The sequence below is a fragment of the Diadema antillarum genome, unplaced genomic scaffold (genome assembly GCF_040938485.1).
Source record: "Diadema antillarum isolate AM-2024a unplaced genomic scaffold, OU_Dant_1.0 scf00000071, whole genome shotgun sequence".
Taxonomy (NCBI): domain Eukaryota; kingdom Metazoa; phylum Echinodermata; class Echinoidea; order Diadematoida; family Diadematidae; genus Diadema; species Diadema antillarum.
The window spans coordinates 5,938,396-5,961,064 of NW_027270960.1; the positions used below are offsets into that span (position 1 = coordinate 5,938,396).

A 22,669-nucleotide genomic window follows, 5' to 3' on the forward strand; every position below is an offset into this window, starting at 1 on the left:
TCTGCATGTCTTTCTGTTTGTTTTTGTTTATGTCTGTGTATTTGTCTGTTTCTTTGGCTATCTCTCTGTATTTCTGTCTGTCTGACTGTCTTTTTCATTTCTTCTTGTTTATTTTTACTGTCTGTCTCTCCATCTGTCTGTGTATATCTATTTGTTTGTCTGTCTGTATATGTCTATTTGTCTGTCTGTCTGTCTGTCTGTTTGTGTGTCTATCTGTCTGTTTGTTTGTCGGTTCCAGAAATTCATGACAGGCAAGTCCGGGTTCCCCAAGAGTGTCTTTTTCATCGTTGGCACGGAGTTCTGCGAGAGGTTTTCATACTATGGCATGAAAGGTTTGTAAACCATAACGCCGTTCCTTTTTAGATGTACTTTGTGGTAAAAAGAACAACAAAAACAATATCAGTATTGATTAGGATGTTGATCATGGATGGTTACTGATGATTGTGAAGATGTTAGTGATGATAGAAGCTCTCATAGTAAGGATGATAATGATGATTGTAATGATACTACTACTACGACTACTACTACTACTACTACGTCTACTACTACTACTACTACGACTACTACTACTACTACTACTACGTCTACTACACGTTGTACTACTACTACTACTACTACTGCTGCTGCTGCTACTGCTACAACCACTACTAGTAACTACTACTACTACTACTACTACTACTACTACTACTACTACTACTACTACTACTACTACTACTACTACTACTACTACTACTACTATTACTACTACTACTACCAGTACTACTGCTACTACAAGTTTGCACTACTACAGTCTGTACTACTACTACTACTACTACTCCTACGACTACTACTGCTACTACTACTACTACACATTGTTTAGTAAAAGCTAAGGGTGATGGTGTTAATGAAATGATGTTCATGGGGAAATGATTGAACAATTTTGTCCTCTCTAATCAAATGTAATGAGAAAGAAATGGCAGGTATACAGATAGCTATATTTACATATGACAAGGTGTCTTTGCATTCCAAATGTCAAACATGTTTGCTTTGTAAAGTGTTATCCATATCCATATTGTATCAAGATTGTATTTGTTTAAACAGAATTGCTGTGTCTGACTTGATGTCTGGCAATAACAATTCTTTTTTTTTGGGGGGGGGGGGTAGGGGTAGATTTTTACACGATGTCAAAAGCATCACAAGTCACATATTTCCATGATGTGGTGCAGAAAGAGTTAAGAGAAGAATCAATGTGATGTCAGTGATTTGTTACTCTTGACCACCCAGGATTTAAAGGCACCACTTTTAACATTCACGTTGTTTCCTGTTTGCTACGTAACAAAGCCTCTGATATTATGTTGACATAAAGCTGTGAAAAAAATAGGCTAGGAAGTAAATGCTAATTGCTTACAACTGAGTGAAACTATGATAGTGTGCAGATTTCCAATACAAATCACTTTACCACAGACAATGGCGTATGAATAAACAGTGCAGTATAGTTTACAAGAATGGTAGTATTCAAGCTGATTGACAAATTGCCTTATTGACGTAAATAAGCACTGAATTGATCAGTGTGTCTTTTGTCATGGCTGCCACTGAAACACTGATCAATTTAGTGCTCATATGATGTGGGGCAATTTGTCAATCAGGGGCAATTTGTCAATCAGTTGCAATAAAAACAACTTGACACAAGAATTTCATCAATTTAAACATGCTGGTATTCATTTGTAAATCTTGTGATTGTAATGGCATAATTCTCAAAACATTTGTATTCTGAAGTGTTTATCCATGTTTTTGAACATCATGATGCAGTTCAGTCAGCAAAGTTGGACAGGCGCTTCTAAAATGGAGCCATGACTAATGAATTAGAGGGAGCATGATTTGAAAACCCATACCCCTTTTGTACTGCACATAACTTTTACTCACTTCTGAAGCTTTAGCTCAGGATAAGTCATTTTATATTGTCATTCTTCACCACCCGAGTTCCATGCAAGACCAGAGTTAAACTTGGTATTCTTTATCACCCCTCCCCCCAGCTGTGCTTCCCACACATGCATTTTTTAAAATCAATATGTACTTCATGGGTTACTGAATTTAGTTTGAGTTAAAATCGAGATACTACTTGTGACCTGCTACAACAGGATCCAAAAGTTGGGGGAGGTCGATTTTCTGAAAATGACATGACATTATTTCCTTACTCTTCCGCTTTAAAGGGTGTGTACAGTTTTGGTCAAGGTGAAGATTTAGCTTTTAACGTTTTGCGAGATATTCAGAAACCACTCTAGGAGATGTTAAAGAGCATGCAGTTCTAAGGGGTATCAAAAGTTTATTCGATGAAAATCGGTTTTGAAAGGGCTGAGATATCCAAGAACAAGGTGAAACAAAGAGATCCTAATAAAGTTGTGGCATGTCGCTTTTTATTATTAGTACTTTTTTGGGATATCTCAGCCGTTTGAAAACCAATTTTCATCAAATAAACGTTGAATCCTTCTTAAAATTACATGCTCTTTCATATTTCATAAGAGGCTTTTCATTATCTCACTTAGAAATGTTCAAAACCTGAATCCCTACCTCAGTCAGTACTGTACAGTCCCTTTAAGTTCATATATAACATGATTCCTAAAAGTGCTCGGTTGCAGAGGTATCGATGATTTTATGAGAGCATGTCAAGTGGTCTAGGAAATCAGCGATTCGAGAAAACTACCTTTAATGTTTTCTTTCTGATGCAATTGTGATCAAGGGGAAGTATGACAGTTTTCACCTCTGGACAATAGAAGGTATGCCCTAGCAACCTTCACAATGTTAATTCAAGCTTAGCGCCAATGGTCTACGCACAACCAATCAGTAACCAAGATGTCACGCACTGACCAGTAAGATCACTTCCTCATTGCTAGGGGAGGAGTCTATCTGCGGCGCTAAATCCAAATCTTTGGACACATATCTGTTCTGGTAAAATTCAGAAAATCATGGCCCAGAAAAATGCTAATTTCTTGCCTTTCCTTTGATCATTTAGCTTCGAAATTTCTGTAGATGATAGACAAAACATTAGTCTACATAGTTATACCCAAAAAAAGCAATTAGACGGTTTTGACTGATTTTGATCATTTGACTTCAATCTCAATTTTCTCAGCTCAGCCGTCAGCGACGTTCAGATCCGTTTGTTGTGGCGGGTCATATTTATACTGACATTAGCTTGGGCCTGGAGCTGGCCTATACTACATCTGAGAGTGGGCTAGCTTTTAGCGAGGGCTATTACATATCTTTTATTCTTGTATACTGAGAGTAATTTTTGCTTCGGGTCTGGACCTGAAGCCAGATAACTCCCGTATGAATGGGGTGCTGATGAAGTCAGCTGTTTGCATTGCTCCACTCCTCCAGCTATCCTGGTGCTCTACTTCACCAACATCCTTCTCCTTGGCGACAACACGGCGACAGCCATCTACCACTCCTTCAACATGCTCTGCTATTTCTCCCCCATCTTTGGAGCCATGATAGCGGACGGATGGCTGGGGAAGTACAGGTAGGTAGCAGGAAAATTCTGACTTAGCACAATTAACCCGTTGAGTACGAGGCCCGAGTACACTCGAGCAAGTGTCTAATGGCAAATCGTTGGTGGGGTGACAAAACCTCGTATCTCAAAAATGTCAAATGTTCAGGAGAGCTAAAAAACATGGCTGCCATAACATGTAAGTCAATGGAAACAGCCAACTTTTATTTATCATTTGTGACCTTATTTTTGCAGATGGGCATATAAGGATTGGGAATTACATAGTAATGGTTCCTAGCTTCAATATAATGAAGAAAACTAATTTTCACCAAATATTGAGATACGAGGTTTTGTCACCTCACCAACGAAATGCACGTCGAAGCAAAATCAGCCCATCCTCAAGGGGTTAGGAGCCATTCACGCTCTGTGAATAAAGTTTGCCTGCATTTATTTATTTTTCATTTTGTCCAGATGCAAGAATGAAAGATTATGACTTACTGGTAAAATGATGATGCAATTTTCTAAGGCTCATTTAATAAGGTTGCTGAGTTTTTTTTTTCTTTTTTTGTTTTTGTTTTGTGTGTGTGTGTTTTAAAATATGATACTGATAGGTGGTTGACTGATTCCAATTATTGTTATTATTATTTTTTTTTTTTGGTCATGGCCACTAGCGAGACACCTGCCCTTAGCCTTGGTCTTTTTGCTTAAAACCAGTCATTTTAAGCATCAAATTGACATTGGAGTAGATCAGCTTGTCAGGCCAGACTTGATCCTTTTATTTTGTTGCCAGCGAAAATGTCATGGTACCCTAAGTCAGAGAGAGAAAATAAAATACTGTAAAAGTGGAAATTTTCTCACATTTTGTATGATCAAAAACTAGCACAAAAATAAAACCACAGAAATATTTTCTCTTGTATGTTCTACAGTGTAGTGTCTTGATTCCACAGAATAAAGAACACACAAAAGTCAGCTTAGGAGAACGCAAAAAATTACTTGCGCAAAATATTCACTTATACAGTAGGTAATATTAAAGTTTATAGTGTACGACATCTGTGCATCTCGCAATGTAAAAGTTTAGTATTATTACACTTGTCCCAATCTTTGAGCAACAGGTATGTGGAATAGAAATAATCCTCCCTTTTGCATTCAATCAATTTAGCTAACTGGAGTAGGCCTTCCATTGATGTTTTTGAAATCTGTATCCATGACGATGACATCACACTTTTCATGTTTTATTAGTCACTGTCCACCTCATCTCTTTTCCGCTGCTCCAGGACCATCGTGTACATCGCCCAGATCTACATGATTGGCAATGCCGTGATGTGTTTCACCGCCTTACCTCCCCAGACTACGGGATCACCCGAACTGTAAGTGGATGACATTCAAACTTCTTTTTATTCTTTTGTTTTTGCACTTTGGTGCTCTCTGTAACATCGAATTTCACTTTGACGACTTCGTACTTCATTAAATAACACTTTGGTGACTCAAATAGACATTTAAAAGATGGATTTCGGGTGCGTACTGTACATCTACATGTATGTTCACTTGAGGGAGCATACATCTATGTTCACTTGAGTAACAGAACATTTTGGCCCCCAAATCCGTCAGGATGGTATGAGTGTGTTCTTAAAACATTTAAAGGGATTTCTAGTGCTTAGCATTGTATCAGTGAATTTAAAGTGAACATGAGTAAAATATGCTCTGTAATATACTGGTAGCCTTCAAAGTGTGTGTATGTGCATGCTGTCCACACAAACCAATAGTGTTAGACTAACAATACAGCACGCCCCCACAATCGTTGTGTGTGTTCAGGTTGCGCGTGCCTTGTGTGATCACATTGTTCACTTCTTTCTCTGCAGATATGGACCAATGATAGGCCTTATCCTAATAGGTCTTGGAACTGGTGGTATTAAGCCCTGTGTGTCGGCTTTTGGAGGAGACCAGTTTAATGCTGATCAGGTACAGCTTGTTTTTTGTTTTCTTTTTGTTTGTTTGTTTGTTTGTTTGTTTGTTACATTCAAATCACAACTATCTAAGACATCAGTCATATATATGTAGCATATGCTCCTATTTTCATCGGTGATGAATGATAGTCTTTCAGTTTTACAGACACATTGTAATTCAGCACATATGGAAAGTAGTTTATGGAGATTTCTAATACCAGTAGTTCTCACGATATACAATGTATGATATCAGCTAGTCTTCTTTTGATAGTACACATGTATTCTTAATCTACATACATAAGTCTATGATAGTTAAAATGTACTCAATACATGTATATGCATATAATTGTTATAGTGAGTGTATTAATGTTTCATTAGGAACCCTTTTTTGTTCCAGTATTTTGTGTCTGAGATATTGATCTTTGACTTTTACCAAGGCATTTTTGTTAATTTCTTTTTTTGTCTGGGCACACTCATTAGGGGCGGTCAGACTGGCAAAATATTGAGAAATTTAAAATTGCAAAGTCTTGGCAAGTAAGGTGATGACAACCATTTCTCAGGAAAAGCAAATAGTACAGTTGTGTGAGAAATTAGAGATTGATATGAAAATTATATCATTGGAACTATTTAAGGTGCTTTTGTTCCTGAGTGAGTGTGCACTACAAAAGTGTACATCATGTGATGTCACAGGAAAACTGGGATCTTGAGGAAGAGCGTATTGGAGTAAATGTACATTATTGATAGCATTGTCGTGTGCTGTTCAAACGGGCTGACAAAAGTTGTATGCTCATCAGTGAAAAGTATGCAGTGGTATTTTCTAATCAACGTCACTTGACCAGTCTGTCAATAAGAATCATTGTAAGTTTTGTATGATTCACAGATCCTATGCACAGCACTACTTTGTATCTTTCTCCCGCTACATACTATCCCCAAAATCCACCTTCTTTAGTGGCAAACCTGAGCTACATTCCTCGTGAGGCCATAATTCAGCCCAGTCAAGCCATGCTTATGCTGATCATAGTCTCCTGCTTCCTTGTTGAATCAAATGTACTGCCTGTTTTGATTTATACAACCAAAAATGTTGTATAATAATTGTGCTGTAGTATTCTATAACATTGTACATACTTCTATTTTGATTCTTTGTGATGTACTCAAGTTTTGTTTAATTCTCTGCAACAATGTAATTCTATTTTGCATTGATTTTAGAAGCAGAATACTTGTAAACAAACAAATGAGCAGTAAATCTGAAAGACTTTGCATCCAAATTAAATGCGGGGAATGAAGACACCTTACTTTGAAACTTTTCCGCGTCCAGGAGAGAGATATCCAGAGATTCTTCTCCATCTTCTACTTCTCCATCAACTGTGGAAGTCTCCTGTCCACCTTTCTCACGCCCATCCTTCGTCACGATGTCCAGTGCTTTGGCAACGACTGCTACACCTTGGCATTTGGGGTCCCAGCGGCTCTTATGGCTGTGGCGATAAGTGAGTTTTGAGAACAGACTAACATCAGTCTTTGTTTGCTAGGCATCATGGGAAGGAGGGGAGGGTTCTTGACCCTTCCTTTCTTCTTTTATTCTCACTCATGATTAAACACCTCTGTGCCTTTGTTCTGTTGATGTCCGACATGTGTTTTCAAGTGTTTGCCATTTCTGTTTGTGTTCATGTTGCCATTGTCCTTCTATTCATTTGTCTCAATATTCTTTATGTTTCCTTTCAATGAGTGGATAAATCAAAAACCTCAGCATGCAGTATGTGCCAGCATTTTTCTCAGATTTCGATGAAGAAATAAAGAGTTTTTAATAGTGTGCCATCTCAAACCAGCTTTGCATTCCTTCAGGTTATGATACTGATGATTGTTTCTTGTATGAAGTGTATGTAGTACGGAGATTTCAACACAATGCTTATGGGGAGATTTCAACAAAATACTTACGGGTGACTGTATGTTTATGTAATCCAAACAACCTGATGAGCTATAGTACATGAGCATATTTCTTTTTTCTCTATTACAGAAACATAAACATGCACATTAAAAGACACTGGTTTATTGAAGGTACTCCATGTCTTCCCAAGGCGACATTACCCTAAAAGAATGAAGATTCTGTCCATGACATCATCTGTCAATCACTGGAAAATACTGAAATGATGAACAAAAGACAATGGAATGCAACTGGAATATCCTTGCAATGTCTGTTGTTAATCCCTACTAATGACATTGGAAACACGCAGCATATGCTCAGTTTAGGGAAAGGTGCATTCCAATGTCTTTTGTTTTTGAGCACATTTATTACTTTAGCAATGATTGGCAGATGATGTCATTGCGGCATCTTTGGATGTTTATTTGTGCATGACCCCGTTTACAGTGCGAGGCTCGGCCGCGGCTCGGCTGCGGCCGTGCCCAGCCCCGCTTCAGTGTAAACGCGCAAAAGGCCAAATGCGAGGCCAAAATTGGCCTCGCATTTGGCCTCGCTCTGGAGGTGGTCTCGGCCGCGGCTCGGCCGTGGCCGAGCCCGGCCTTTTCTTGGTGTAAACGCAAACTGGGCCAAATGCGCGGCCAATTGCGCGGCCAATTTTAGTCTGGCCTCCAAACCCTCTGCCTGTATCTTTTGCTATTCAGGATATTAACCCCCTCAACGTCAAAAACTAGTATAGTTTAAGGTGGTTTTGTCCTGCAAAGGATTCTTTCCTTCGGCAAAGGCCTTTGCCCAAACGGCGACTTCGTCGCCACAGAATTTATTTGGCAAAGGGTCTGAAAACCAGACAATACCAAATTGCATTTGTTTACATGCAGAGCGCCACTACGACAAAATATTGAAAGGTTTGAATCAAAAGCGCGGCCGAGCCCGGCAGTGTAAACGGACAAAATTGCGGGGCCCAGCCTCGCAATTGAGGCTGGGCTCGGCCGCGGCTCGGCCCAGCCCCGCACTGTAAACGGGGTCTAAGAGTATCCAAGTTATCTGACTAAATATAGTTTCGAAAAAAGTTGTGAGATATGTATTCATTTGGCCACATAAGTGGTGTTGAGGTTGTCATTAATCAATATAAGTCAACGTACATGTGCATTGCATCATTTCTTTACCGCTACAGTTGTATGGTAGCATAGAAATATTAAAATATTCATTTATTGTTTTCCTTCTCTGTTTCTGCAGTCATCTTTATCATCGGCCGCAATTCCTACAGGAACACCCCTCCGACAGGCAACGTGGTCGGGGAAGTGATCAAGGCTACAGCTGTATGCAAATCATTTTTTTTTTCATTTTCCATTAAAATGTTTAAATTCAATTCAATTCAATTCAGTTTGACTTTATTTCCCATTTCCCATACTTTTGCTTTGCTTACATGCATGCGTAGAACATATCGTTACATAGAATGCATACTTACTAGACACAGGCATAGCATAGTTACGTAGGAATACAAGGAATGTGTAATACTATGATATCAATATCAATGTCAGAAATATGTGACATTAGTGATATAAAAATATTGTCCATCGCATGACATAACTCTTTATTTGTTTTGTATTTGGAGTTGATTTGACTTCATTTGCTTTCTACATACTCTTCCATATGCTACAAAAGAATGAGATGTACTCAATGCATGTGAACATAACATGAAGAAAAAATTTTTAGAAATGACTGGAAAGAACAAAATATAGTGTTTCTTGTATCAGCACAAACAGATCATCTGCCTTATTTAATAGTGCATGTGAGCTGACATCATTCCTTTGATTTGCCTTAGCGTTGTCATCAAAATTTTCTTCCAGAAGTGATAAAAATTACTGACATGTTAATGCATAAAGTCAAATGAAGAGTGCCATGCAGGCCACATGTACAACTGTAGGACACATTGTGGACACATAGCCTTGGTGATTTCATTCATATTTCCAATGGATACTTAAATGCAGGATGAGTTACTCCTTTTTGTGTGTGTAATTTGTCTAATTTTCCTCTAATTTTTCATCTTTCAAGTCTCGGTCACAACCCACCGTCCGTGTATGTAGTCCGTTACATTTTTGGTGGTGACCATGGCATTCATGTTTCTCTGAAAATGGAGGGAGTGGCAAGAGCAGGGAGTATGAATCGGTAGCCCGAATGCAGTGAAAGTTCTTTGTGTCCCCAAAGTGCTACGGCATGTCTGTGTGCTCCAAAATCCGTACTGAGGCGGTACTTATTACGTACGGATCCCCAAATTTTGCCCACGTGTTTGCAAGTAAACAGCACGCCCTTGCAAGTGCGGCGGGTTGTGACCGAGGCTTAACTTATTTCAATATCCCCTGTGATGACAAGAGTGTAAAGATTTTGTCCCATTTCTTTAAATTAGCAATATGTCATTTTAGGATATTCTGATATGAATTTTCGTTTTCTGTTCTATATTTTTGGTAATCATTATCGTCCTTGCCTTTATTTTTGTCAACAGTATGCAGTGAAAAATCGTTTCCAGCAGCGAAAAAGCGGGGAGGGGAGAAGTCACTGGATGGACTGGGCTTCCGATAAGTACGAGGTAAGACTCAGGAGCAATCCATGATTTCCTCTTACCTGTGGCAGAATTTACATCATTTGTGCTACAATCTTTTCATTGAGTACTTTGATATGTTCTATTGGATGGCAATTGATGGGATACCAGGGAATATTGCACAATTTAGGGCCCATATTGCATGAATAAAAAATGAGTGCAATAAGGGCCTTAAAGAGTGCAATATTCCCTGGTATTCCATGAATCAAAGCCATCCAATGTGATTATTGGCATCTACCTGGTTAATCTCCTGAACCTTTGGAGTGATTGAGAAAACAAAATCAGTGACAGATTTTTTTCCAAGTTTCATGTATTTTATGCCACAGTGGTGACAGTAACAGCGACTATGGTATCAATAAGAAGAAATCCTAAATGTTTGTTTGTTGCTTGATCTGTTATGTTTGATAGCTATGAATATAAAGTAGTTACTGCCATTGCAGTTCATCTTGTAGTGTAAGCAAAGAAGTCAAGTGATTTTAGCCAATAGCATACTTGTGCAAGTACTATGTAATGTTCCTTCTTTTTGTTTTGCTATTTTAACCTGTTGAGGATGGACTGATTTTGCTACAACAGGCATTTCCCATTGACACCTGCCCGAGTATACTCAAGACTCGTCCTCAAGGGTTTAAGTTGTGAATAATTGAAATAAGAATACAGCAACAAAAATAAAAATAGATAATCGTAGCAGTTTTTATGTCATCACTGTCTCACTTTATAGAGCGGGTTGATTGAAGACATCAAGACCCTCTACCACGTCCTCTTCATCTACCTCCCGCTGCCGTTTTTCTGGGCTCTCTTTGACCAGCAGGGATCTAGGTGGACACTGCAGGCGGAACATATGGATGGGAGACTGGTCAGTTCAGTTGTGGGGCCCATCGCCACACACCCCGTATCATTCCCTTCACCCGACCCCAACCCTCCCCCCCCCCCAAAAAAAAAAAAGACACTCTTATGCCATTGATATGTGTGAGAAGTGTTTGACTTTAACCCATTAAAGGACAAGCTGATTTTACTACAACACACATTTCCCATAGACACCTGGCTGAGTATACTCAGGACTAGTCTTCACTGGGTTAACCATCTAACAAAATATTCTGTGTTTTGATGCAGTTTCTTTAATGCCATAAAAAAGGCATGAGAAGTGATTTGAGTACAGTATATTGGTCCATTTGCATAATTTTTTCTTCCTTTCATGCATCATCACGTTTCACATGAACTCCATCAGGCAGCTTAGGGTTGAGGCTGAAATCTTCATGAGTTTGCTGTTAATTCAAATTATTGTCAGCTTCAACAACATCAAAATGTGTATTTATAACAAGCCCTGAGACACGTGGTCTGGTTTGTAAATGAATGTCTGTCAGTGTGCATGCTTAAAAGACCTTCTGATATAAACTTTACCCAAGAGTATATTTGATAAATACCTAATATACGGTATATGGCTTGAATCACCCCTCTTTTTTTTTAATATTTTTCAGTCATACAAATGTTAATCCACCTTAAAAAAACAAACAAAAAAAAAAACACCTAAATATAGGGTATCTTTATGAATGTCCGATATTGGGAAATCATGTAATCAATGTCTGTGATTTTTTAAATGAGACATGACCATAATCAAAAGAAGACAGAACCATATGGCAATTTTGTGAACATACATCATCTATCATTTCTGTTTTATGTGGTGTTGAACATGAAGATGTGACACTAAGGAAGTTACATCTAAATTTGATGTCAAGTGTCATGCTCTATACCAAGCATTTATTGTCTTTCTATACATATCGTTTTGTTTGTTTGTTTGTTTGTTTTTTGTTCACATATTTTCTAATTTGTACCATTTTACAGGGATCATGGCAAATCAAGCCAGACCAAATGCAGGTAAGAAAACTTGTCATATTCAATATCATTATCATTCCTCTTGTGTGTGTATATTGAAAGTGTAATAGTTGGCACACACTGGATTATGCTGTAAGTCTTTAAGACCAATTGCTATAAACTAGAATGTAACGTAGTCACTATTAAAAGAGTTGCAAATGATGCCACATATTGTCGATGATTTTGACCCCAAACCAGTTATTTAGCCCTGTAAACAGTTTAATGTCATTTTGTAGTAGTAAAACTCATTTCAACATCTGAGAGAACTACAATGTATGTTGCATTAAGTAAAGTTTCAACTGAAAAAAGAGAAGAGAGTTAAAAGTGTAGTCCAATAGAAATCAAATGATCTTTACAGAAAAATGATCTAATGCTTTAAGCAAGTAAGCACTTGAAACCCTACTCATCTACATTATGTATGTGTATGTTGATTTTTGAAATCTTAAACTCTTTTGTATTATTTTTCAATGATTTGGTGAAAAATGTGATGAAATTTGGTGTCATTTATTGAATTCATTCAAGTCACCCTTCAGGTCTTAAGTTGTTGTGTATTTGCATTAGGCATTTTTGTCTAATTTCTCTTTCATTTCCAGGTACATACATGTAGAGCTCTTTAAATAGCTCGAGTGATGATCATTTTATGTTATGAAAAACGAATTGGTGAAAAACAGCTTAACTCTCTTATTCAAGTATCTAACTTACATCATAAGTACTCGGGTTTGTTTTCATACTCTTTCCATTCACAGGCTTTGAATCCAGTTTTTATTCTGCTATTCATCCCTCTGTTTGAGGGGGGCATCTACCCCCTCCTGGACAAATGCGGAGTGCCGAAGCGCCCTCTACAGAGAATGGCTGCAGGGATGGCTCTGGCCATGCTGGCATTTGTGTGCGCCGGCTTCTTGCAACTCAAGATTGAGGTACATTTTTATCTTTGTGACTGCCACTGCTAACTATTTTGCTGGATATGTCATGAAAAAAAAAAAGTAAAAAAAAAAAATCAAATATACTGTTTATACCTAACAGTCCTAGTTTACATATCTATTTAAATAGAAGGCAGGCTTCTATGTCAGATCATTCATAATGGGCCCCACTCACAAGTTCTGCTTCTTGGGGACTCATATCCATCTGCTTCATGTTCATTCATTACTGTGACTCCATGTATGTCTGATTTCAATAAATTGAAATTGAAAAATCAACAAAAAAATTCATATCAAACACATAAAAACCCACTTTGTGACCCAAAATTCATCCTCTCAGTTCTAAGAGAAATTCAATTTTTTTGTGAGTTTTATGATGCATGGTGATCTACCTACAGTGAGTTCTAGTCTTGTACACCTGCTCTGTCTAGTCTTTATTCCTTCTCCATCTTCCATCCTTCTTCCTTCTGTCCCTCATTCACCTTTCAGGGTACAGAGATTAGCCTTCCGGGAGATGAGCAAGCCATAGTGAATGTCATCAACTCGTCGCCTTGCCCAATAGATGTCCAGAGCAAATTCTACTCTGGCCAGCTGGACATTGCGGAGGTGAGAATTGTCTGAAATCCGTACACATTTCAGTCTTGGTGTATTGTGCAGTTGTTCTCTACACACTGTGTATTTGTGATGGAGTTAGGACCAGTTTGTAATTGCAAGGGATTTGGAGGACTCTTGTAAGTACAGTGCTTGCCAGGAGTTGTCGGCACAAGATGCAGAGAGATTTGATGGGATTGAACAGCGATGTTAGATCTATTTTTAGCTCATCCTTCTGACAAATTTGACATTTGTCATTTCTTGTCCATGGGGAGTCTTCCCTCATGCTGTCTGTCCACACTTTGAAAATAACTGTGTGCCTTTTTTTTTTTTTGAGGGGTAGGGGGGGGGAGGGAGGGAGGGGGCTGGATTGTGATTGTTGTTTGTTGATCTGAACAGGTTGGGTGTCATCACTGAAATGTGCAATCCAGTACTCGCACATGACGTTAATTCATTCATAGTTTTTGTTTTTCATTACATTTATTTCAGTTTGGATTCTTATAGATATATTGAGGCTTGATTTTTTAATGAAATCTGTACTATTTGATCCCCTTCATTTCTCTCATTGCATTTATAGTACGAGAGCTGTGCTGTAAGGTACTGTACACACCATATAGCAAGTCTTAAGTTTTCCAGAATCTGAACTTCGCGACAATTTTAAGAATGGGTAAAATAGTGATCGTAGAGTAGAGCAGTGGACCAAAAAATCAGTATCATTCACTCATTTTCAAGAAGAAGTGTACTTATCCATTCACACAATAGGTGTGCTGAAATATACGAAAATTTAAACACCGCACATTATATGGCATGTACAGTATTTTATATTTTGATTGTCTGCAGAGCACAAAAGGAAAAACATTTGCCGTAGGAACGTATGAAATGAGCTTCCAGCCTGGTTGCCAGGGGCTGACACCAGCTCTTCCATTTTCTGCAAACCTCGACGAAAGAGGAGAAGAAACGGTTATCGTCTACAGCCAGTCAAACCAGCTCAAAGTCATCCAGGTATGAAAAAATTGACTCTGATTCTAGCTTTGTGATCAGACAGTTTTCTTTTTTTTTTTACCTCTCTCAGACAGATGAATGACATTGGCTGTATGCTTGATAATCTGCTCTAAAAACTGGCTGTATAAGTTGTGTCGGCTCTCTTTGTAAAAGTGCTTAAATTTGTGTTTATAAGCAAGCAAAAGTACAGATGTAAATACATAAAGTAAGCTTACTATGCTAGACATTCTGAAATAAAAAGTAGCTGTGTAAGTTGTGTTAGCTGTCTTCGAAAAAGTTTTTATTTGTGATTGCGAGGGATCAAAAGTAAATGCATGCACTTGTCTGGGTCGCTGGCCAATCCCCTGAGATTGTGGAGGGACTAACCTAGGTGCATTGTATTACACTAAATATATTCAGCTGGTCAAAATTAAACATCATTCTAATGACAAATGTATTAAATCAGAATGCACATATTACTTGTGTAATGATGGCCACTGATTTGTCTTCTCTTTTTTTCATCAGGCAGATTGCTGGAAAAAATTCTTCTGAAATAGTACCGTATGTTTCACACCAGGGTGTGTGGTATAATGAGTGGATGATTCACATTACACTGCTTGTCAATCACAGAGTGAGATGCCATGGGAAATCCCCTTCCATGCTCTCCCCCCCCCCCCCCCCCCCCCCCACCCCTCCTCTGCAAAATTTCTAAATCTTCACCAGCCCCTAACAAATGCCATTGTGTGGTTAATGTGGAGGATGCTTCTGGACCCCGTTTCATAAAAGGTGTTAGGATAGCAATTCTTGCCAGAATAGCAACTTCCTATAGTGACAGCCAGTCAGGAAGCTGGATTCTTGTCGTTACCATGACAGTCGCCATTCTAGCAATAGTTACCAACATAGCAACTTTTTGTGAAATGTAGCCCAGTGTTTTGCTCTAATGCAAAATACTGCATGATTGACTCACATATTGTAGCTAATGAATGAAGTGTAGTGATCTTTAGCCTTGTGATGTCTTCAAGGCCGTACATGGGTATTGTCTTCCAATCTGTTTCAGGTCAAGGGTCATTTAGAGAAGCCGGAAAGAGGACTAGGGACGGTCAGGTAAGCAGATTCTTGTTAGACTTCTTTAACTATGATGCACACAATGCATCTAATTTTCTTATTTAGATATGAAATGTGAACACAGATTTTGAGAATATACAGTATGAACTGTTCGAACAGACAAAGTTCACCCCTTGTGTCCTTTGTGTTTAAAGCAGATTCTTGTAGATGTACAACTGTACTTCAGGCCCTCTCTTTCATTGTAACTTGCATCCCTGCACCAGTTTGTGTTTCAACATTTAAATATTTCCTCACAGCAGTACTTTCAAACTGATAGAAATATGTAATTCCCTTTCTTCTTCTTTACTTCATAAATGAGACTGCATTATTTGATTTGTCTTTGAATTTTCAGGTCCTTCAAGAGTGCTAAGAGTTACCCTTTTGAAACAATGAAATGAAATAAAGGAAGCTACATGTAGATTTATGTCACTTAAAATGCACAAAAATTTCCACAGAATGAAAATTTTTATTGTCATAGGAGTTCAAACTGTCATTAATATTTCCTTTCTGATATTTATTCCTCCAGCCTTGGTTACTTCATTGCCGATGATTCTCTGCCCACTAATCTGACAGTGTCTCTCGAGAATTCTGCTCGGAGTTATAAGCTGAATGCCCTCATCTTTAATGTCAGCAGTCCAATTGATGTGGAGCCAGAACAGTAAGTGGTCGCCATGGAGACCAAGCATTGTCATGTGCTTGATATTTTAGGGAAGCGGGTGATGTGAGAGGAGGAAGGATGGGGAGGTTTGGGAAATAGGATGAGGATGAGGGGTTCAGGAATGGGTGGAGAGCAGACCTCCCAGCCATTCTGAATTTGGAGGAAAGAATTTGAATTTTGACTATTCCAGGCTCTTATTTCAATAGTATTTTCCTATTTTTCTTGATAATTTCACTACACACTCCTATGGGTACTGCTCTTTCTTTCCTACTTTTGAGCCAAATCATCCCTATTTTTCTGTCAGAAAGATTGGGAGGTCTGGGAGGGGGAAGGAGGTGAGGGAAAGAGCGGATGAGGAAGGGAGGTACAAGGGAGACGAGGAAGGGAAGTGAGAGAGAGAGAGAGGAGGGGTATTTGGAGGGATGGAGGGGAAAGGGGTGAGGGAGGGGTGATTAATTGGAAAAGGGGTGTAAGAGAAGGGAGAGGCAAGGGAGAGGAGAAGACAAAGTGGGAGAGATAGGAGGATGAGGGGTTCAAGGATGGGTGGAGGGGAGAGATGGGGAGAGGGCAGTGAAAGAAAGTGAGAGAGGAGGGGGGAATGATGTAACAGTGGAGGGAGTGACGGGGGGGGGGGGGGGGGGGGGGCGAGGGGCTAGGGAGAGTAGGAATCATTGTAGGAAAGAGAAAGATGAATGGGAAGGGGTGAAAGGGAAATGGGGAGGTGAGGGAGGGGTGGTGGATTGGAGGAGAGGATGATAGAGAGTGAGGTGGAAGAGAGAGAGAGGAGGGCGTCAGAGAGGGGTAGAGGGGGAGAAGGCGAGGGAGGATGATGAATTTATTTATATTAATTCTAACTCATTTTATATTTGTTTTATTTTATTATATTCAGTCTCATTTCAACTAGGTAGCCCCATCAGTGGGCAGGTACTGTTCTTCCTGGGAGCCTTGCCCAAACATTCATAACAGATAACTAGAAAAGCACTCTGAGAGCGCAGACCTCCGCCAAGCATGCAGCTCATTTCCACCACTGATCTTGTTCTTCCATAGGGATATCAGTGATTTCCACCCATACGTACTTATATAGCATTGTGTGCTGAAAGTCGCCCGATTTCCCAATAGGCTTTCAAGTGGCCCTACTTTTCCTACTTTTTCCTACTTTTTTACTGCTGTCCCTACTTTTCCTACTTTTTTGCTCAAAATCCTACTTTTTCCTACTTTTTCCTACTTTTTCCTACTTTTTTGGTGAAAAACCCCGCAAAAAAATGTGCAAGGCTACTTGAATAGTTGATATTAAGAAATGATGAGTAGTCTCTACAACAACATGTAGTTGCAGATTCTTACTGGTGGGGAGAGCCTCTTCAGCATGAAAGAGGGATAACACACACCAATCAACCACAAGACTGCTGCCAGCCTCAGCTTTTGCTCCTGTGCAGATGTGATTGATCCCACCGGTATTGCCGCCTAGGACTTGGAGCAGTGCTCATCCAGCTCTCATCATCGCTCAAAATTACCAGGCTCTCCAAATAATAGCAAAAGTGAGGCTGAGGCAGCAGGGTTGTGAGTACAAATTAAGATTTACATGTAGCATCAAGAGTTCTGGTGAGTATCAACGAAAACTACTCCAAAAAGCCTGCACGTGATTTATTCCTACTTTTTTTTCTTTAATGCCCTACTTTTTCCCTCTCATATCCTACTTTTTCCTACTTTTTTAGAGATTTTGTTCCTACTTTTTCCTACTTTTTTACATTATCCCGCTTGAAAGCCTGCAATATAGAAGCCTTTGTTACGTCTTACCCTCAGCTTCACGGCGCGCCTCGCCCTAGCAGAAACTAGAGCACACACTTTAGTGCACGCATGCAAACCTCAAATACGCGCAGCCTGAACTCCCAAGTTCATTGACCCTACCTGCCAAAATTTAAAAAATCCTTCATAAATTCCCCAAAAATTCTCGGATCACTACCAAAAGTTAATCGTTTGGTACTTGTGTCATTCTCAACTTTTCCTGCAAGTTTCATCCCAATCCAATAACTACTATTTGAGCTATTTTGCACACAGACAAACTAACTAACTAACTAACGAACGAACACACAAACATACAAACCAATGGTAACGAAAACATAACATCCTCCCTTGGCGGAGGTAATAAAACAATGAGATTTACACAAAGTACAGCATAGTGGACAGGTACAGTTCTTCCACTGACCCTATATACACGTGTACATACAATCACAGAAAGAATGGGAGGAGGAGGTACAATAGGGAGGGGCAGAGATGGAGCAGGTGAGGGAGGGGATGATGAATTTGAGGAGGGGCGAGGGAGGGAGTGGGATGAAGGCAGGGGAGATTAGGGAGGGGAGATGGGGAGAAGAGAAGGGGGTACAGTGGGTTCAAGGGGGTTCAAGTGTATGCCAATGTGATGTATGTATCTGTCTCACAAGTTGTCACTTAATGTCCCATTTCTTAGATGAACTTAAAAGAAATTACATGTATATCACTGGCACCAAATTACTGAACAGTGTTGCAATGATTTAGCAAAATGATAACTCTTTCTAGGATTGTTCTGCCAACTAACCAGTGTAAGCGTAATCTTTATATCTTATTGTCCAAAGTAGTGGGAGAACTGCCCATTACCTCATTTAATTTGAATATTTAGCTGTGACCGATATTCCTGTCTTGTGACACTTAGGATAAAATCTTGAATTACTCAACTTCTGTGTTTTGTCTTCTGTTTGAATTTGCACCTTCCTTTTTACTCAACGTGAACATGATGTCAGGTTTTCCCTTCAGTGATGTGCATTTACGTTTCCATGAAAAGTACCACATGTCCTATGGCTTCTCCCCATGCAGATACAACATCTATGCTCTTCAAGTTGCAGATGGAGTCAACGGCACCAAGGAACACCTAGGCCAAGTTGATGTCTGGAGTGGGGGAATCTACCGTCTGTTCTTGCAACCAGCAAATAAGACACACCAGGATGAGGTTTGTTACTTTCCGTTTGCTTGCAGAGAAAATTGTAGTCATGATTTGCATTGTGCGCTGATGAGATCAACCTTGCACTTACAGCACACTTACGTACTCTGCTCCCTGGGAAGCATTTCTGGGAATTAGGCACTCCTGGAAAGCAGCCCTGGAATGCTCCCATTGGAAGCAGCCTTGGAAAGCACCCCTTGGATTCATCTTCAGGAAGCTCCCTGTCAAACGGCCTTCAGGGAGCATCCATTGGAAGTGCCCATTGGAAGCACCCCTGAAGAGTTATCCCTAGAAGTGCCTCCAGGAAGCTCCCTTTGGAAGTGCCCCTGGGAAGCACCTCTGGGAAGCTTGCCTGGGAAGCGTTCCAGGGGAACATTCTTGGGCAGCACCCTTGGGAAGCACCCTTGGGAAGCACCCCTGGGAAGCACCCATTTGAGTGCCCCTTAGAAGCACTCCAGGAGTATTTCTCAGCGAAATGAAGAAATGATGAAAGGAAGTATTTTTTATTTTCACAATAAAAGAAAACAAACAAAAGTACATTTGTTTTTTTCTGAAAATGTACTTGGTCTTCCTCACCATGGTAGATATAGCACTCTCTCTTCTCCATGTTACAGGTTCTCCTCGCTGTGCATGTGGAGGTGGAGCCAAACAGTGTGTCCATGATGCTACAGATTCCCCAGTACATGATCATGACCTGTGGAGAGATTCTCTTCTCCATCACTGGTCTGGAGTTCTCATACTCACAGGTAACTAGGTGATACTTGATGTTTGATGAGGTAATCCCTCTTGTAGCTCCTGGAAGCTAGACTGGGATCGGGTCTAGGGCAATTACCCCCTGGACAATTACCCCAGACCCTTCCCCTGACCCTAACCCTAGTCCTAATCCTGAACCTAATCCTAACCTCAATCCATACTCTAACCGTATTACTAACCAGTATTTAGCCGGGGGTAATTATCCACAGGTGGTAATTGCTAGGGTGCGCTGTGCGAGTAAGATTTGGATGCATCTTTCTTTAAAGAGAACCAGTAGATGGCTGCAAAGATGTAATAGGTGAACTTTGTCATAGTAGTTCTTCAGTCTTTACAATTTGTAAGTGATTTAAATGAAATCTGGCACACATTTTGAGCTCAATGTGAAGTTATGCCAGACACATTTTTCAACAGTAGAGAAAAGAATGTTGCCAAGAAGGTAACAGCACATTATGGTCTCAAAATCAGGTAAAAAGGTTGTGGATTGAACTTCACCAGTTTATGATTCAAACAAAATATGGCACACATGCTAGTCTCAGTGTGAAGTTGTGCAAGACACATTTTTCGACAGTAGCACAAAGTGTAGGAAAGGGCATTTCCATGGTAACAGCACATTTGGGACTTAAAATCAGGTAGCAAGCTTGCGGATTAAACTATCTCTCCAGTTTTCAAGTGATTCAAATGAAACTGGCACATATACTGAGCTCCATGTGCAGTTGTACATGGCACATCTTTTTTTTTTTTTTAGCAGTAGCAGAAAGTGATGTTGGTCTCTTGTTCCTAAACCAGGCTCCGGTCAGCATGAAATCCTGCGTCCAGGCGGCCTGGCTCTTGACCGTTGCTTTTGGCAACCTCATCGTAGTCATTGTGGCGGAGGTGCAGCTTATTGGAAGTCAGGTGAGTTGATTCTCTTCACAGCGCTCCCTTCCACTGTCTAACACATGCAGTTTATATTTTTATTTTAAAATATGCATGCATCTGTATTTGCAAGGTTGGTATACCAACATAATCAAGTAGTAAATGACAATGTAAAAAACTAGTGAACTCATAAGTGCTAATTGTAACTCACCCCCCCCCCCCCAAAAAAAAAAAAAGAAAAAAAAAAGAAAAAAGAAAAGGGGGAGTGGGGGGGGTGGGGAATAGTTGGCTTATGTGCAGTTTTGGAATATGACAAATCTATATCATTCTTGAAATATATAAAATGTAGTTATGGGAATATCACCAGTATTTCCATCTAATTCCTGTCAAAGCAATTCAGATAAAAAGAAGAATAGAAATTTTAATGAATATAACAGTTCATTTGGTTGAGATTGTTTCCTGATGTTTTCCAAAGGGATATTACTGTTACTTTTTCTCCTTTTGTAGTGTTTTTTTGTTGGGTGTGTTTGTCCAACAACAAAAATGTTTTGAAGGAATTGAAAAAAAAAAATCCTTTTACACGAAAGTGGCTAGTTAATGATTGTTATGATCAGGGATTTTAATGTATGTCAACCGTACTAGTGACCAGTCAGTTTTCTTTACTAGTGACCAACCCAAGTTAGCTCTGTAATAGTACTGGATGTTCAATATGAAACAGAAGTAGTTAGTGATGTGTGTAAAGAAAAGAAAAGTTTGGATGTCTATAAAGTACAATGTAGTTTTATTTCACTGAGTGTCACACTTGTAATACCAGGTATCTTATGCAGACAAATTTTTGTCTTTCCCGTTTCCATTTTGCATGCAGGCGATAGAATTCTTCATGTTTGCTGGCCTGATGGCAGTGGTCATTTTTATATTCTCAATCATGGCGTGGTGCTATGTGTACGTCACACCGCAACCCCCTGACGTCCCGATGAGTGACAATGCTGGCCTCATTTCAAACGACGATTTCGAGGACGCGGCCCCGCCATCGGGGAGCTACCAAAGTTTAGAGGATTCGCAGAAATAATGACTAGCCTGGCTGGCTGCATGTGATAAGTGCTAAGTTACAATGTTCAGTGTTTTTAATTGGATAGTGCCAATTGGATGTTGTGCACTTATTTCTGCAATCGTGTCAGTAAATGTGCCTGTTTAGGTGTGATAAGCCCTCATTGGCAGGAAGACATTCTAGATGTTTAAAGAAACTCAGTCATTGTTTGTGTGTTTGTTTGTTTTTCACTAAAAGTGACCGTTTCCCTGATCCATATGCGATGCTCCCTTTGCAGAATGAAGCATTTTTATGTAAGGATGAATTAATGGTGCCCATAGCGTGTTTCTAGGATAGATAGAATCTCCAGAATCTTCCTGACTTTAGACAGACAGTATTATGTTGCCTGTATGGTAACAATGGCGTGAGATATCCGTGATTGTCAGTGTTCTGATAACATGTGTGGGAGTTATCCTGCAAACGTATTGTACCAAACAAGTGTGTTTTATGGTGGCATGCCCGTCTTGCTTTAATCAGCTGTTGGCAGGTTAGGCAAGCCATGCTGAAATGAACAGAAGCAAAAAATATGTTTAGAAAAGAAATCAGTTCATGTGAGACGCTGCTGCCAAAATGCATAAATTTATAAGTTGGATGGTCGTAGATTAAGACTTTGCTTTATCAGTGAAGTTTGGAGAAACCTCCATTCAGCTCTTGTGATGTGCATTGATGCTTTGTATTGAAGATGAGTGGAAATGAGGTGTGATAGATTATGAACCAAACTTTCTTTACTAAAAGTTCTCCCTTGCCAACACAGTATATCCTTTATATACTTTATCAATTTGGGATTGTTGTATGTTTACAAAACAGTTTTAATCAAATCGGTTTTCCGTACAGTTATAGACCGTGATTGATTGCATTTCCTTTTGTAACTTAACAATATAAGTGATCTTTGATGTATGATAGGTAAATAATGACATTTATAAATGAATCACTGTTGAAATATTGCATGAAATATCATTTGATGTA

At 39.5% G+C, this 22,669-nt stretch overlaps 1 protein-coding gene across 1 annotated transcript; it reads left to right on the top strand.

Moving 5' to 3' along the window:
• Window positions 1–244: 244 nt before the first annotated feature.
• On the top strand, window positions 245–22,511 carry LOC139717002 (solute carrier family 15 member 2-like). The gene is made up of 18 exons (XM_071628519.1): window positions 245–332; window positions 3,355–3,496; window positions 4,738–4,830; window positions 5,323–5,422; window positions 6,722–6,890; window positions 8,555–8,637; window positions 9,822–9,905; window positions 10,636–10,770; window positions 11,757–11,789; window positions 12,533–12,703; window positions 13,193–13,309; window positions 14,135–14,296; window positions 15,333–15,379; window positions 15,906–16,037; window positions 18,885–19,017; window positions 19,623–19,754; window positions 20,548–20,655; window positions 21,482–22,511. The coding sequence occupies exons 1-18, from the start codon at window positions 245–247 to the stop codon at window positions 21,683–21,685; spliced, it is 2,133 nt and encodes a 710-aa protein (XP_071484620.1). The 3' UTR covers window positions 21,686–22,511.
• The last annotated feature ends 158 nt before the right edge of the window (window positions 22,512–22,669 follow it).